Source organism: Cornus florida, unplaced genomic scaffold (assembly GCF_030987335.1).
Source record: "Cornus florida cultivar Cherokee Brave unplaced genomic scaffold, ASM3098733v1 CherokeeBrave_3.0.0_Hap2_Chr04, whole genome shotgun sequence".
Classification (NCBI taxonomy): domain Eukaryota; kingdom Viridiplantae; phylum Streptophyta; class Magnoliopsida; order Cornales; family Cornaceae; genus Cornus; species Cornus florida.
In genome coordinates this window covers 91588316-91606330 of record NW_026775574.1, presented here as the reverse complement: position 1 = coordinate 91606330, position 18015 = coordinate 91588316, and the positions used below count along the sequence as shown (strand labels likewise).

At 36.9% G+C, this 18015-nt stretch overlaps 1 protein-coding gene across 1 annotated transcript; it reads left to right on the top strand.

Annotated features, from left to right (window-relative positions):
* The first annotated feature begins 886 nt into the window (after window positions 1-886).
* On the top strand, window positions 887-10391 carry LOC132303907 (uncharacterized). The gene is made up of 4 exons (XM_059801366.1): window positions 887-1421; window positions 1523-1586; window positions 1690-1796; window positions 10080-10391. Exons 1-4 carry the CDS (start codon window positions 1381-1383, stop codon window positions 10195-10197), a joined length of 330 nt encoding a protein of 109 aa, XP_059657349.1. The 5' UTR covers window positions 887-1380; the 3' UTR covers window positions 10198-10391.
* The last annotated feature ends 7624 nt before the right edge of the window (window positions 10392-18015 follow it).

The following is an 18015-nucleotide window of genomic DNA, read 5'->3' as shown; positions in this document are numbered from 1 at the left end:
CTGTAGACTTAGTACTTTAAGCTCCTACTTAGTATGAGATTTCGTGCATAATCTTCAAGCGAATAAATTGCAATATCTACCTTTAAAAAAAAGAGTAAAGTTTGAACTGCCATTCATCCTCTCTCTTTTTATCTATCTAAACTTCATAATCGCTGGAGACTTTAGTACTTTAAGCTCCTTACTTAGGACGGGATTTTAGTACATCAAAATTTATAACAGAATTGTTTTCATAACATAGAATAGATTATTGTTGAAGATTAAAATAATCGTATTTATATCTTTATATTGTTTACAAAAATTTAGCCACTTGGGTGCACCTAACAATCAGTGCAGATGCCAAGTGGATCAACTAGGCAAGGCAGTAGTGTACTTGGTGTATACCGGTGTCACAAAATGACGTTTATCTGTTAAGTAAATTAATCTTTGAGGATAAGGGAATGCATTTCCATGATGTGCTTTGATCTCACTTTTTTCTCTTGTTTGGCATGATAATTTTGATTCTCTAGTTGATGACAATATGTTGACCACTAAAATATTGATGTATTGGAATTTTGACCTTTTTCATTTGTTGCAGTTGTTAGCTGTTGCAAGAAAAAGTGGTTTGGTGAGTTCCTTCTCGAAAGTATGAAAACTTAGATCACATTTGATTCTTAGTTATTATGTGAGATTTATGTTTAGTAGTTCCTCCTATTGATACTTTGTGTATAATATTTAGTATGCTTAGCCCTATTAACAGTGATCTTCGTGTTTCAATTTCCAACGCTGGAACTGCCGACAGTAGGCCTGGAGATGATGGTGTCATTGGAAACAGAAATCGGAGTTGTCATCCAGGTTTTTTCTGGACTTCACTTTTGGTATCTTAATGCCCAATGATTCTCTCTTTTGCTTTTTAGGGTGTTCTGCTCATTTGCTGTATGCATGCTTGTGACAATGTAACTTTGATTGCATGGTCTCCTAGATTTTAATGTTTATTGAGTTTATATCTGTCATTGGTCTAAATGCCTTTTCCGACTTCCATGCGGATGCCAATAGATCTATGTATTCTTGGACCACTAGCAATTTGGATTTCGTAGTCAAGGCTGCTCCTTCTTTCTGTATTTTCTCATGTATGTTTGGGTGATTTCTTCTTAGGTTATATTTTATATATGTATGTTTATTTTGTGAGCCACCACAATGTATTCATAATGCAGGGTGAAGATTTGAGATCTTCTCCATCCATTTGTTTTTTTGTCTTGAATTAGGTCATGCACCTTGCTTACATGTACAACAGAAGGACTTGCAAGTGTGAGGTCCATTGGCGTTCACAAATCACCAGCGGATTCAACCACTAATGGTTCTTCAACAATCTGGAATGTATGTGCCTCCGGTGATATTCAATGTATGAAAGTGGATGGAAATGAAAACTATGCATTATTTGGAGGGTGAGTTTCTATATGTTTCATAACTCTATATTATAAGCTTGTTGGTTGTTTACAAAGTGATACGAGAGGAATGATTATTCCTTGCTCTCCAACCCACCCAGGAAGGGAGTTGAAGTTAATGTGTGGGATCTTGACAAATGTACTAAGATGTGGACTGCAAAATCTGTAAGCTTCCGTGACCATCCTTATGCATTTTAAAATCAAGAAATGCTTAATCTTCATCACCATTTGACCCAAGACTCTGCATTGTTGTATTTTCTCTGTACAGACTGCTAAAACAATATTGGTATATTTACCCCAACTTGGTTTACATCTGCAACATTCTAAAGTAAAGATGATCATCGCAAATTTGTGGCTTGCACCAATTCCCACCAGGTAACTTGTGACAGCTAACTCCTCTCTTATGTTGGGTGAAACCCCTGTCCAAAGAAGGTAATTGTTTTGGAATGTTACAATGACCAATAAAGTAAATATTTTCCAGTGCATATTTGTTCTACTGGGTTGATTAGAATTGTGGGGGTAGTTTTAATAAACAAGCAAATAATTCACCTTTACAAATATGTTCTATTGGGCTGATTAGAATTTTGGTTTCCCACTCTGTTCTTCACCTGCTTGTTCATAATTGATCATAAATTGTGATCAAGAATGGGATTACCTAGAATATCGACTAGTGGTCCTGATTTGCCAAATGTTGCATCATTATGAATTTTCTGATTTATGTATTTGTGTGTTCATATTTCTATGTATTTCTGTATGCTATTTATAATAATAATAAAAAAATTCTATTCAGATGAAGTATGAAATTTTAGAAGGCGACATGGAAGTCAGATAATCTTTTCCGATAGTTAAGTGGAGTGATTTTTCTGGAATTCGTTTTCATCTCTCAATACGAGGACTGGGAACATAATGTCTCTGTATCATTGATGCCCAATACTTCAGGAACTCGTATTTTTTTTTTCCCCTGGGTAAGAGACTCACATGTTTAAAATTGACTCCTATGGGGAGTTGAACCTCAAACTTTCGCTTGAAAAGTAGAAGAGATACCACTAGAGCTAAGCTTTTAGTCGTTATGAACTTATAATTTCACGAAGGATGTAGTTCTCCTCTTTGGAGATCAGTGAGTAGGCATGTCTTTAATAAAGTTGATGAGAAGTTTTAAATCTTTAAATCAATGATGTCCTGATTATTAGGATTTCTGATGTGTTTGACTTAAGGCTAAAGCATTACATTCTCTCTCTCACACCCACACGCAGCCTGATCATTAGGATTTCTGACGTGCTTGACTTGATTTGACTTGAGGCAAAAGCATTACACACACTCTCTCTCTCACGCTCGTGTGCAACACACACACACAGCTAGTATTGCATATCCCTTACTCTTGATTGGTCAGAGGTTAGAAGCCTCAGCGAATTGTTTGTTGAACAATTTGTTAGTGATCCACAAATATATAGGGAACCGATTATAAAATAAACTAATTAAACAATATGTTGAGGGAAGTTAGTTACTTTAGGTCCACGATAAAAACTTTCTTTTACCCAAATGATGGTTTTACCGGCCGCTTGGCGCCTTGGCAACTTGTATTCCCTATATTCTTCTACAGATTCGCCTCTATGATATTTTTGCTTAGAGAAGGCCAGTTATGTCATTTGATTTTTGCGAGACCCCAATTAAAGCAGTCACTGAAGATCTAGATGGTCATACAATATTTATAGGAAATGGATTGGGTGACCTTGCTTCTGTTGATGTACAAACAGCTATTAACAGTTTCGCAAACTCATAATTCCAAGAACTTGATTTTCTATGCATTTTTTCTGTTTGTACATGTGGGTATTCAAAAAAAGAAAAATAAAAAAAAGGAGACTACTGCCTTCAGAGATTGAGTAAATTGGTCCAAATGAGACATGGTCGGAGACTTTTGCCTACTGCTCCAGGTGCATGTTGTTCCCTTTAAAGGAATAAAATCTACAAAATCTTGCATGGCACTCACAATTTCTTTCGCCCCTAAATTAGCACTCATGATTTTTTAATACAATAGCCTTTAACAAGGATACTTAATAATGTTGAAGTATCCCCATACACCAAGGCTTCTCCCATCGCTTTTTTTACTTCCATAAGATCATCCCAAAGCTCACCCATGTGGGCATCCTCAACCGGTCCATATACACCCATGAAGGACCAAATGAACATCCTTTGAGTTTGTAATTTGTAATATGATTGGAAACAAATAGAACCTTCTCCATTCATCAGTTTTCTGATCCACCCTATTGTCCCACAAATAAAGAGTACCCAATGTTGATAACTTGATATTAATCAAGAGCAACCTGTTCAACATACCTTGATCCTAGAAGATTTTCTCACCTCCATAGATATCACTTCCATCTTAAGCTCCTGAAGGCAAACAGCATCTCTCGCTGTTCATTTAGCATTGAATTTATAAATAAACCTTGCTTTTAGAATTTGAAATATTATTGCTTCATGGTAGAAGCAGGTTTCTCTTGGACTTCCATAAATTTTATAAGCAAACTGTTTGAAGAAGCCTGCTGGAAAAAAGGTTTGATATAAATTGCATAATGGTAAGATTCACCTTTGTTGTAAGTTATTAATTGAGAAATAAAGTTTCAGATGATGATTTCAAATCTCAAAAGCGATCTTACTGTTGGGCGCATATGAAATTATTTCAATAACTGATACTAAAGTGTGATCTGGAATGAAACCTATTGTTATTTCTATTATTATTTGGTTCAAAGTTTTGGATAATGAAGTGTTGCCATAGCTGTGGATTGTGCATAGCACAGAACCTCTCCATTGTTTCACAGAAGTAGTTGGGTACGTTGTGCTCCATCCGGGCTTTTTCTGGTTATTTGTAGTTGATTTGTCCCCAACTACTTTCAATACATCCTCAAATACCTTATCAAGTTATCAGTAAATTAGTAAATTAATTCATTGGTAGGTTTGTCAACTTGTCTGGGATGATTAATATTGTCATCACCATGTGAATTTGCACATACACATATGCATAAGGGTGGCAAAATGAGTCCGGAACCATCATCCCTCCCATATCCGTCCGCCTTTTAATGGTTATGGGTGAACCAAATTTCGTTTGAGGGTCAAGATGGGTTGAATATGGTTAATCATATTCAACCCATATTTTACCTATCACATAATAAACACACATTTATTCTATATTGCACTCAACTCATCTATCTCTCTGAAAATCTTTCTCACAATCCTCTCTCTCTATATTTGTCTCTCATCAATCCCCTCTCCCTAAGTTTCTCTCTCTAGAAATTACTTTTGAAAAAATAATTTTAAAAAATTAAAAAAATAATTTTAAATAATTAAAAAAATAAAAAATAAAATTTAAAAATAAAAAAAAATTTAAAACCTTTCGGAAAAAAATAATTTAAAAATACAAAATAATTAAAAATTATCACAAGCAATTCAAAAATTTTATTTATTATTATTGTTTTGCCTTATTAAAGGGAGAAAAAAAAATGTAAATCTTAAATTTATTTGTAACTACGCCAAAATCGTAGTTTATTCTTTATTTTTTTTACCTAACTTTTTATTTTATATTATTTAAAATCCATATTATTAAGGGTTATACTGGAGTAACATGACTCTGGATTGTCCTGTACAACCCTTATTATTATCCGGCTATTATTATTAATAATTTTTAGGCAAGAAAAATATCTGATTTGGAAAGGATTGAAATGGAGTATTGGCATTGGGAAGCTTGTGGACTGTTGGTCAGTTTCGCGGTAACTCTGAATGGTGGAGAAGTTCAATTGGTAAGTGATCTGTTTGATGAAAATTCCAATTTTAATCAGAGAGATAGAGATCTAATTCTACAGCTGTTTCTGTTTGTTGGGCTCCCAATGGTGCTGCTCATCAAGTGAGTGAGCTGGCTCTCCTAGCTAGGGAGGCGCGTCTCAAGTATGGTTGGGGACGTTCGACACGGCGGAGGAGGCGGCGAGGGCATACGACGCCGCCGCGAGGGAGTTTCCGTTTTTGCACAGTTTCATGTTTCTCTGGTAAATGGAATTTTGCCGCCGGCGAGTCAGGTTGTCTATTTTGACCAGATCCAGCTGCCTGAGAGGATGAATCAAGACTATCTCCGTCAGCTTCAGAATCAGCAGCTAATGTTCGATCACGCGGCGGCGACTTTCCAAAAAATTAGTCCTCACGGCGGCGACTTTCCAAAAAGAGAAAAATTAGTTCCAAAAAATTTTAAAATAAAAAATAATAATAATTAAAAAATAAAAAATAATTAATGGATCCACGGGTCATAACGGGTTGACCCTGTTCATTTTCAACCCGTTCATTTTTAACCCGTTCTGAACGGATTGAATATGGGTCTTAACCCATATTAACCCGTCCATTCTCAACCCAACCCAAATCCGATCCAACCCGCTCATTTGTCAACCCTACTACTGATATGCATTATGCCTAGAACACAACCCTGTAAGGTAGTACTACTAAGCTCAATTTTTCATTTCTTTTTTTACAAAAGATATTCGAAATCAGTTTGTTTGAAACCTTAAAGCATGACCATTATGTGTTGGACCTGGTTGTGAAGCCTATCTGTCATACTGAGATTTATATATGGGTAATTTACAGTTACCACCCCCTACAAACATGTCAAATTACGCCCGCATCCCCTCTAGTTTGGATAATTCCGCTTACCTCCCCTCTTTGTGATCGGAGTTCATTTCTGGTGACCGGACTAATAAAATTACTCTTCTATCCTTATTATTTTAATGCATTTTTTATTTAAAAAATCTTACATTGTGAATTTACCTTTAGACCCATGGCATTATCAACTGGTAAAGCACTTCATAATCCTCAATCATCGGCTAACTCTAGGGTTTCCATAAACAGTTGAAATGCCAATGTTTTATCTGGGTCCTTATCTAAATATTCCTTCGACAGGTTGACTCAGTTGAAGGTGGTCGAACTCAGTGAGAATTCGTCTCGTAGACAGTTAGCCCTTGTTCTTCTTCCTACCTGCACTCCAACAGGTGAACAAATGAGTGGGGAGAGATATCCTGAGTAACCCGCTGGGTCGAGTGTGTGTAGGTAATTTATCGAAGTCGGCGACTAGGTTTCTGAGTAGCATCAGCCGCCGACCAACACCTCCGTTGTGTCCCACTCTTATCAGTGATCCGTTCGGTGACCCTCGCTGCCGCTTCCTTTTGTGAATCCACTGCAGACGGTGACCCCTTTGTATCTCTAACGGTCGAACCTCTTATCAACGTTGGACCAGTTTTGTCTTTACAACACCATATGTGGTCCATTATGCCGGAGAAGACGGTGAAGGTGGCTTGTCGGAGGAAATAGAGAAGATAGAGATGCACCTCAATTTAACTCTATCAATCTAAGCCTTACAATATTAAAATTACTAAATCCATTCATCAATCAGACCACCCAAACAACCCCTACCACCTCCCGCCGCCCATTACACCACCACCGACACTTCGCCAAAACCCACCACGTGACACCTCGATCAGACCACCCACCTATCCAACCCCCACCACTACTCGGTCTATCTTTCTACCACCAAATCATAAGATTGACAACGCAAAATACAACACAAATTTGTGTAATCAAAATCAATCTCTTCTCCAATCTCCATCTTCGTCTCCAACATAGTGAAATTGTTGACCCAATTTTGTCTCCAATCGAAACCCTAACCAATACGCTCTACATCTCAAATCAAAACCCTAAATAAATTCGAATCAATTACCTGCAGAGACGTCTCCAATCGAAACCCTAAACAAATTCTAATCAATTTCCAGAAACTGGTTTAGAATTCCACCACGGTTTCACTAAAGTCGTCTCCTTCTGCGACCTTAGCTTCACTGTATACAAACCCGGCCGAACTCTCTCTCTCTCTCTCTATATATATATATATATATTGGGTTAAGTGCAAAAAAAACCCCTTTATATATATAGTTTGTGCAGATAGCTCCCTGTTGTTCAAAAAACTTCCCTATATTTTTCAAAAAAAAATAACTTTAGCCATGTATATTTACTCAAATCTAAACTCCTGCCAAACCATCAATGATTTTCCTTTACATTATACCTAAATCCTTGCCAGAGGTATCAAATCATAGCCTTTTAGGACGGGGGAATCAATTGTTGAGTTGATCGCAATCCACACAAAATTTCTTCAAATAAGTGAAAACATCACAAATTCATTAATGCTGCATCTTACCTCCTAATTTTAATTGTAATATAGAATTGATGGGTTATCAAATATATGTATTTTTTTCTTTAAAAAAAAAATGTATTTTTTTGAGTGGTTTTTGGTGGCCGGATTTAATGGTTGAAAATCGGTGGGGACAAGCAGTAATGAACCGGTGGTGTTTGGTGGCCGGAATTTTTAAGACCTTGGGACAGATCTGAAAAGCATTATCCGTCCTGGGGGCCTTTGCGAGTTTTTGGAGAAGAGTAGAGTTATTGGTCGCCCCTTTAACGTTATCTTATGATGCTGACGAAATCAATTAATGCAAGATAGAATCAATGGATGCAAGACGCAGTCTGGCTGGAATGGATTTCGTGTTCGTCATTCAAACACCCCTCTTGTCGCCGAAATCCATGGTGGTCGATTGTGTTGTTTGAACCCATGGATTTACCATTATACGTTCCATTATCGTCGGACTCCATGGTCGTCGGGTAATTTTTTTTTTCTTTTTCATTTCTAGTTTGTTGTTAATTTTTCCGGCGTAACAATCGGGTTGTTGTCTCTGTTAATTCAGTCACTGTCTCTGAGTGCTTTATAAGTTTATAGTACCTATATTGTTAGGGATGGCAATTTCCCCCAACCCGCTGGGTTTCCACCCTGCTCCGCTCCTAATGGGGCGAATTTGGTAGCTCCATAAATGGGTTTGGGACGGATATGGTAAAAGAATTGAAAACCCGAAGCGGGTTTGGGGTGGGGGCAGATTTAGTGATGCCCCCACCCCACCCCCGCCCCAACCCCGATTATATATATATATATATATATATATATAAAGTATATATTTAATTTAAGTGTCCATTAATATATTTTGACTAAATATTCGCTAAAATCACTACTTACTAAAATTTTACAATCGTGCACGTGATTCAATCTTCAAAGATTCAAGATCTTAGTATTCTATCCCAAGTCCAGGAATTAATTCAACAGTTTCAACTTTACCGCAATTAAACGGAGTATGCGGGGCGGAGTTGGTATTTTGTCTACTGGAGTAGGGGCGGGGATGGTATACCAATTATAAACCCGTCTCGGAGTTGGAGCGGAGTTGGTATTACGAATTTTTTAATGGGGCGAAGTAGGGTTTAGCCAACTCCATCCTAACTCCGCCCCATTGCCATCCTTACATATTGTAGAGATGAAAAGAAAAAAAAATTAAATATAAAAAGTTATATATATAATATAAAATTCTCTTAAGGGTATTTTGGGGATTTAGAAGAAAAATTGAACAAAATTGGAGAATTGGGGGCAATTTGCTCCAAACTATGATAATACAGGGATTTATATGCCCATAATATTTAATAGGGGTGTTTCTTGCACATTTTTTATATGGTAGGGGGTTTTCTGTACTACCCATATATATATATATATATATATATATATATATATATATGGGATATGAGATATGGGGTGATTTGGTAATTGTAATATATATATTTTTTTTTTGATAAGTAAGAAATTCGTAGAAAGGGCTCAAAAGGGGAATGCATCCCAAGTGAACAACACAAGGCCAAAAAATGGGCCTAAGCCTTCAAAGAGGCTAAGAAAACAACAAAATCCTCTAACTCTACCAAAAACCCAACAAAAGAGAGTGGAAATAATAGAAAACTTAAGAAAAGAAATAGGCCTCTCTTTGCCATCAAAATATCTCCTATTCTTCTCAAGCCAAATGCACCACCACACACAAAGAGGTGTAGCCCTCCAAGCATCACTAATATGGGCCCCCACAGAACATCTTCTCCAAGCCTCAACCAGCCCTCTAGTGGAACAAGGCATGACCTAATGGATCCCAAACAAACCAAGCATCAAAGCCCAACAATCCTTAGCCATGGAACAGTGGAAAAGAAGATGATCCATTGTCTCCCCATCACAAAGGCACATGTAACATCGATTGACCACCACCTGATTTCTCCTTCTCAAATTATCTTGGTTAAGATCTTACCCAACACAATGGTCCAATCTCTCATAATTAAATTATCCCACCCTTAAAATGACCAAACTACCCCTGAAATGTCTGTGAAATGTCTTCTTTAAAGAGGCTCATAGTGTGTTTGTTACCCCTGAATTGTTTAAGTAGGCTCATAGTGTGTTTGTTACCCCTGAATTTACACAATTCAGGGGTTACAAACACACTATGAGCCTACTTAAAGAAGACATTTCACAGACATTTCAAGGGTAGTTTGGTCATTTTGAGGGTGGGATAGTAATGATGTCAGCGTTGACTGTGCCGGAATCTTACCGGAGGGGTGTATTTGTTACAAAGTTTTTAAATTAAGGGAGGTAAGCGAAATTATCCAATCTAGATGGGATGCGGGCGTAATTTGAGCTATCTATAGGGGAGGTAACTGTAAATTACCCTTTATATATTTGGTAAATTGCTAAGATTTACTGTTCATGACTCTTATCTATGGGTGTTGCAGGGAAACTATTAGGATGCTTTTTGGGGGAATGTTCTGGATGTATAAGATCCATAGCCAGGCGTCCAGAATACCCAGTGATAGCCTCATGCGGTGGGTATTCTACACACTCATCACGTAATTAACACATTCTGTTTTCTCTGTTTACGGACATGATGTAGATTTTAATTTGGGTCTCTGGTGCTTGTATTGTGTTGTAAGTCGAATAATCTTTATGAAGAAGCAAACTTAAGGAGACATCTTTTCATCTGTTGATCCAGACAGTTGCATAATAGTTCTAAGTACAATATATAACCTTGTATCACCTATTAACTTTCTTCTATTGTATTCTTGTTTGAAACAGATAGTTTGAGGGTTAATTGACTTGAGGCTTACTACCTCGACATATCTATTGTCAAATTATTAGATATTTGCATAATTTCTTTTACAAATTATAAGCATATATTTTTTGTTTTTGTTTATTAAAAAAATTAGAGTAAAGTGCAATAAACCCTCCTCAACTATACCCTAAGTGCAACTAACCCCTCTCAACCACAAATAACTCCCATTAACTATGGTCTTGGTTGTTTTTTCGGTCATCTCCTATCACTGGAAATTGAAAAAGTCTATTTTACCCCTCAAAAAAAAGGTGCCACTTCACAATAAAAACGTCACCGTTTTCCTTTAGCAACTTAATAAATTTAAGGGTTAAATGCAAAAAACCCCCCTGAAATATGTGAAAATCTGTAACTAACCCCCTAAACTACCAAAAATGCAAGAAACCTCTTGAACTATGCAAAAAAGTTGCAGATCACCCCCTCTAGCTACCGGAAGTCTAAAAATGAGCACGTGAGATTCACGCGACAGAGAAATTAAATTTTTTGGACAATAATGCCCTTCCACCACCACCACCGTCTGCGACCACCACCAATAACAACCGTCAAACCTAATCGAACGAGTACAACTATCACCACCCCAATCCTGCCACCACCATCACCAACCATGGCCTAACCTTCTCTCCTAAAATCAACACCGTGAAACCCAATCGATACCCCACAAACCCACTGCCACCACCCCACTTCCGCCACTACCATTACCGCCACCTCACACATATAATATACACAAACAAACACACACATATATCATTTGGTGCCGTTACCGGTGTATCGTGCTTGATCGAAGATGAATTGGACAATTATACATATAGACACACACACACACACACACACATATATATATATATATATATATTATACACACCACCACCAACATCGACGAGTACGTCGGCTCAAGAGACGGTGGCGAGGGAGGCGCAAGAAACGACGGCAGCGAGATCCCGTTGACAACGAGGATGATTTGGGTTTTGAGTTGCCACTGAGTTACGACTCGCTCGGTAACTCATCCCGACCCGGTGGATCTAACGCGTTGACTACGCATCATTCGCCACCTTACCTTCTCCTCCTCCTCCTCCTCCGCCACCATAATCAACGCCTCTTCGCTAACGTGAGCTAGGACCTGCTCCAGATTGCTGCGGAGAGAGTTGGCTGTGGATCTCATTTTCTTCACAATTCTTTCTCCAATCGCCGAAATCAACAGTGTCTCTCTTCAATCTCCAATCTGATTTTCTTGTTCAATCACCAAAAGAGTTCAAAATCATAAACCAATATATATATATATATATAAACAGTAGTGACGATTTGGGTTTCAAGATGTGATCGATCTCAAAGTCCACCACCAAAGCCCGAATCTCCCTCTCAACATTCTCGGCGACGATTTGGGTTTCACAGATTTCTTTATGCAATTCCAATTCCGAATCTCCTAATCTCCCTCTCAACATTCTCTCACTATGTGTATGTATATTTGGCTTCCCCAAATCAAGCCTCAAAGAGAGCATGGATGGTGGTCAATAAGGGCAAATTAGACTTTTTATTTTTTCGGTAAGGGTAAATTAGACTTTTTATTTTTTCGGTTAAGTCAGTCGCCGGAATGGACTAAAAAGCAACAAATTCATAGTTCAGGGGCGGTTTTTTTGTAGTTCAGGGGGTTAGTTGCAATTTGCCATAGTTCAGGGATTTTTTTTGCATTTTACCCTAAATTTAATAACCAATTATTTCGTGACACCTCATGTAACTTAAAATCAGTTAGCATTATACAATACAAGCCATATATATATGTTATATTTACACAGAGAGTGAAAATTTGTGAAATAGAAGGGTCAACCCAACCAAGTTCTCTCTAGCAGATTAAGGAAGGTGAAGCCGCGGTGACAACCAACAAATCCGACGATAGCAAAGAGTTGGCGAGGAATATGACAGTGACAGATTTGGATGGCCACAGTAAGAATTAGTTCAGTGGCGATAACGGGAAAGGCTTAACCAACTATGATAAAAGGCCTGATCAACGGTGATGGCGATGGCTGTGAGAATGTTGTTATGGTGTTTCGATGGCGAGACTCGCCGGCGTGGTTGTTGTAGCGGCAATGGTTTCAATTAAGGTTGTGTTAATTATATGTGTTTGGCGATAATGGGGTTATGAATTTTTCGAATGGGTTTGCTTGGTAATCAGCCACACAGATATTAATGGAGTTTTGCAATTGGGTTTTGATGAAATTCAAGAAATCGAAATTCAAATTTCAATTTAGGGGTTGGGTCTGTATTGTAACTCACAGGATTGAGCTATGATGTTCCCGTTCTGAACTGAAACTCTCGGGTCTGGACTGAACTTCACCGGACGGTCGGTCATTGTTCTAAACCTTTTCTGATTTGGGTCGCTGAAATTCTTAGGTTACGATCGTCTCGTTTTAGCAACGAACCTTTTATCTTAGATCACGTCGGCTGCTACTTTATTCTCCTTCAACCAGGACTCCGGCGACGACCTGGTATATCCCATAGACGGTGACAGTCGCTATCCTCCATAGCTTGCTGGGTCACTACAGTAGCAACCCCATTCTCCAACATGTAGCAACCCAAAGGTCGCTACCATCCACGGCGAGAACCAGGTCACAAAAACAACCTGGTCATATTTTTTCCCAGCGACGCAAAAATCGCCGTGGTGTTCCAATCAAGGCTGTCACCGAAGTTCATGGTGTAAAGATGAAGCTCTTCATTTTGGTCTTCAATGGAGATAGAAAAGAGAGAGAAGATTGGGTGAAGAGGATAGAGAGGAATTAGGGATTTTGGGTTGAATGGGTAACAATCTTGTAATATAAGGGTAGTATGCTATTTTTCTGTGACAAGGGTTGAATGGTTATTTAATTTAAATATGGTACTGAGGGACTCAATTTAACGGCTAAAAAATTAGCCAGCGGTCGGATCGGGTAAATTGCCACCAAACCCCTAAGTTGAGGGGGGTTAAATGCTACTTTAGAAATTCAAGAGGGTTTTGTGCTTATTGGGGTATACTTGAGGGGGGTTTATTGTACTTTACCTAAAAAAATATAAAAAATTTGTCTTGCAACTACTAAAGTGAAGAACTTGCTTTTTTCTCCAGGACTGGATAGCTATTTGAGACTTTGGGATATAAAGTCGGGGCAACTTCTTTCTGCGGTATGTTATCAAACTATTATTGGACTCATATTGGAATACTGAAAGTTTCCAGTGAACAATTATATTACAAAGCCTTCTTTTGACGACATAAAATTACCTATGGCCTCCGTTCATTCTGTAGGAATTCTTAACAAGTTTAGGTTATGAATCTTGTAGGATAATTAAAAAAAAAAAAAATTGGCATTCATGTTGGTAATGCGGGGAGAGTTATCAATACTAAGGGATTCCTTTTACTTATCAAAAAAAGAAATGAAAAAAGATATTAGTGGATTCCCTTCGCCAAGCTCAAGTGTTAGCATTCATGGTGTCTGGGTATGAAAGAGCCTTAGATGTTGCTGGCTGTATGCTTAATCGCCACCTTTTCTTGGGCTTGGGAGCGGAAAAGCATGAGAGCCCTAAATGTGATGATGGCCTTGGTGGGAGATTTAAGTTTGGTTGGAGAAAAATATATCTTCATGGCTTTTTCTAGTTTGTCCAAAAGCAGTTCATTTGGCTGCTATTTGCTCTTGCATTTGCAGTGATAGCTGTTTATACTGTACCTGTAACCAGTATAGAGTTCTATATTGGGATAATTCTAAAAAAATAGAGTTTTGTAGGTAAAAGGCCAAAAAGATGGAATCAAATTTCAATTTTTCAAATAAATAGAGTTTTATGAAAGGTTGACTTGGACATGGAAATTTGTTGCGAAATGACCCAATTGCCCTTTCTCTTTCTTCATGCTTTCTAACTGCCCTTTCTCTCTCTTCATATCTTTTTGTGATTGCCTGCTCTTTTGGGGTTGATGCGCCCAATACCCTCATCAACACCGGTAGCAAGAAGGTTATGCGACCACACCCATCATTGCCATCTCAAGTTTAAAATGAGCCCATCTCAAGTTTTTATTTTCAAAATTCAAGTATAACTATAAGTAGTACTAACTCATCAATTGTCCCACCACACCACCACATGTGTAAATGGATAAACCTTCAGAATTCCCAGAGCCTGAGATAGAGATTGATCAAAGCACAGAGTCCAACTTCAATACTATCATGAAACATGAACATCAGTTTAGACCCCTCTGCAATCTGCATATATATATATACATATGTGTGTATATGTGTCTATATATATATATATATATATAAAGAGAGAGGCATACAAAAATTTAGTTAGAAGATGAGCTTGACTCAGTTCATCGTTGCTGGTTCGTGCTTATTCATTAAATCCGCTTCATCGCCAATTCAAAGCTCGCCGTCGCAGTTATGAGCTCATCTTCATCGCTATGTCGCAGTTATGAGCCCATCTTCACCGCTATTGAAGAGAGGGAAAAGGCAGTTGCCTCCAATTGAAGCTTAAGAAGGATTGTAAATTCTTCTAGAGCTTGTTTTGCCTCCAATTGAAGCTTAAGAAAGATTGCAAATTCTTCTCTGCAAAAGCAGAAATTTGTTCCCATCATAAGTGCAGAAGAAATCTTATCCTTGCCAAACATATTCTTAAACTCTAAAATAACATTAAAATTACACCTTCCAAGCATCTACCGGCAAATTGTTCCTAAGGGTTTTGGCTACAACATTTTATCATGAAAAGGAAAGGAAAAAAGTGAAAATAAGGTGGGGAAAGTATGGAAGTTTTGAAATCTCTTCACAAAGAGATACGAAGAGAGATGGGAAAGCATAAAGAAAGAACGGGCAGTTGGGTCATTTCGCAACAAATTTCCATGTCCACTTCAGCCTTTCATAAAACTCTATTTATTTGGAAAACTGAAGTTTGACTCTATCTTTTTGGCATTTTACCTACAAAACTCTATTTTTTTTGGAATTATCCCTTCTATATTCATAGTATGGTGCTTATAGCCAGTTTGGCATGCACTTTGTTTTTGGCGTTTTGTTTTTGGTTAAAACAGAAACAATGTTTTTGTTGTATGAGTGTTTTGGAAAAAATTCGGAAGTTCATTTGGGAACAATGTTTTACTGTGGAAATGTCAGAAACAAAAACATACAAAACATGTTTGGTAAGTCATGCGTTTAAAAATTTTTGAAAACAAAACATGTTTGGTCAGTCCAACTATTGCCAAAAAATAAAAAATAAAACAGAAACAAAAAAACATGTTTGGTTATCATTGTTTCTAATTTGTTTTTATAATTTTTTTGTATATTTATAAATAGTTTTCATATTTTTAATACATATGGAAAAATTTGAACCTACAAACATATATGTATATTAATTTTTTCAATAACCTATTTACAAGTTGTTTGCAATAACCTACTTCAATTTTATTATCATTATACCTGTATAGTCCAACACAACATTAAAAATAAAAACATCTCTAGTCACCATTTACTATACTACATGAGAGTCAACATTTGTAAAAAAATTTGCGATAACCTATTTACAAGTTCTTTGTAATAACCTGTTTCAATTTTATTATCCTATTACCTGTATAGTCTAACACAACATTAAAATAAAAACAAACCCAACTGAAAGCATAATTGAAATAGAGTGTATACCATTTACAAGTACTTAAATATTCAACCAACAAATTAAACAAGTTTAAGTTGTCCATAAAATGTTTGGAACAAAGTATTAATAATACATAATTGTCACTAAAAATTGATAAGAAGTTCACAAAGTGGATGACAATGGCAACGACAAATCATCTTCATAACAGCACATGTGGCCTTTAAGAGAGCATCAACACACTTCATATCTGTAATAATAGCATTTATGTTGAATTATATATCTGCAAAAATGATTTATATTACATATATATATTATAAGCTCACGATAGCAACAAATATATTACATATAAAAGAAAAAAACATATAATCACTTTCAGAAGGATCAAGAGTGCTGAAGAGAATTCCAAATTCGATCAGCAATAGTATTACGCAACTGATCCATTTCTCGAAGCTGAGCCGAAGGCACATGCTCAACAATCTCATCATCTTCACCATCACTTTGAGGAAGATCGTTACCATCAAATAAATCATCAAGTTGATGCTGATTTATGATGAAATTATGTAACGTGCAACAAACCATTACAATCAATACTTGTGTTGAAAACTTATAAGGAAGCATTGCCCTCAAAATAGCGAATCTCATCTTCAACAACCCAAAGCATTGCTCAATTATATTTCTCAAAGATGAATGCCTATAATTGAACACTTCCTCCAGACCACGAGGTTGTCTAGTCCTACAGTATTCCTGAAAGTGGTAAGTATGACCTCGAAATGGGCCGAATAACCAGGCTTATTGGCATATCCTGAGTCCACCAAATAATACTTACCTGCCATGTTTGGAATACATAAAGATATATATAGTATGATAAACTAACCATATATTAAGTGAATTTTTAAGATAATATTACCTGCTGGTGGAGCTGGAAAGTTCATTGCCTCATTCTCAATACACTCCTTTAGGATTCTCGAATCATTAGCGGAGCCTTCCCACCCAGCTAGCACATATGTGACCCTCATGTCAAAGTCACATACAGCCATTACATTTTGTGTGGTATAACCCTTTCTACCACGAAATGAAAGTTGTGTACTTGCTGGCAGAGTTGCAGGAATGTGGGTTCCATCTATAGCTCCCACGCAATTCTTGAAGTAAGGGTAAAACCTAGAAGGCTCTCTAATCTTATTCGGAATCACAGAAAAATCAGGAGGGGCAATGATATGGGTGCCCAACTGACATACTGCATGCAACACAGCATGGACGTGTCTGGAAATGGTTTCAGTGGAGTGTTGAAATATCTTAGTTACAACATGATTCTTTTGATTATGAGATAAAGTGAGCAAAAAGATTGCCACTTGTTCATAAACAAAGCATTTGAGTTAATAAGCTTAACATTTAAGTAATAAACAAAATATTTAAGTTAATAAGCAAAACATTTAACTTAATAAGAAAAACATTTAAATAATAGCAGTACAGTCATCCAAGAAATAAAAGTATTTAGTTATTACAGTCATCCAAATGTGAGATAGTAATAAGTTAAAGAAACAACAAAGCACAATAATCCATAAAGAAAGACTCAAACATTCAGTGCCTATTTTTTTTTTTTTTTTTAATTCAACTTAGCTAAAATGCTCAAGTATATTCAAAACCATATCAGAATATATGTGTATAAAGATATGTATGTAAATTGAGATTTGAAAACAGAAGCTATCTACCAAACTGTCTTCAATCAGTGACATAATTTAGATAAATCTTTTAATTAATCATACGCACTCCTCTCTCTCTCTCTCTCTCTCTCTCTCTGTCTCTGGCTTCTATGGATCTTCATAACATTACTCATCCATGTTGAGCCCTAGAAATTCAATATTTATTTTGTAATTCATCATTTCTCACTCTAAATTGTTATCTATTCAATGTTCACCAAACACTTTAGGGTTGACCAATTGACTCTTCTTGCATATAGAAAAACAAAAATCAGTGAA

What these genes read in the sequence shown, in the direction of transcription:
- LOC132303907 (XM_059801366.1), top strand. Translation starts at nt 1,381, where the DNA reads ATGAAAGTGGATGGAAATGAAAACTATGCATTATTTGGAGG. An exon ending in AACTATGCATTATTTGGAGG is followed by an intron (nt 1,422 to 1,522) that starts GTGAGTTTCTAT and finishes CAACCCACCCAG; the next exon opens with GAAGGGAGTTGAAGTTAATG. An exon ending in CTTGCACCAATTCCCACCAG is followed by an intron (nt 1,797 to 10,079) that starts GTAACTTGTGAC and finishes TGGGTGTTGCAG; the next exon opens with GGAAACTATTAGGATGCTTT.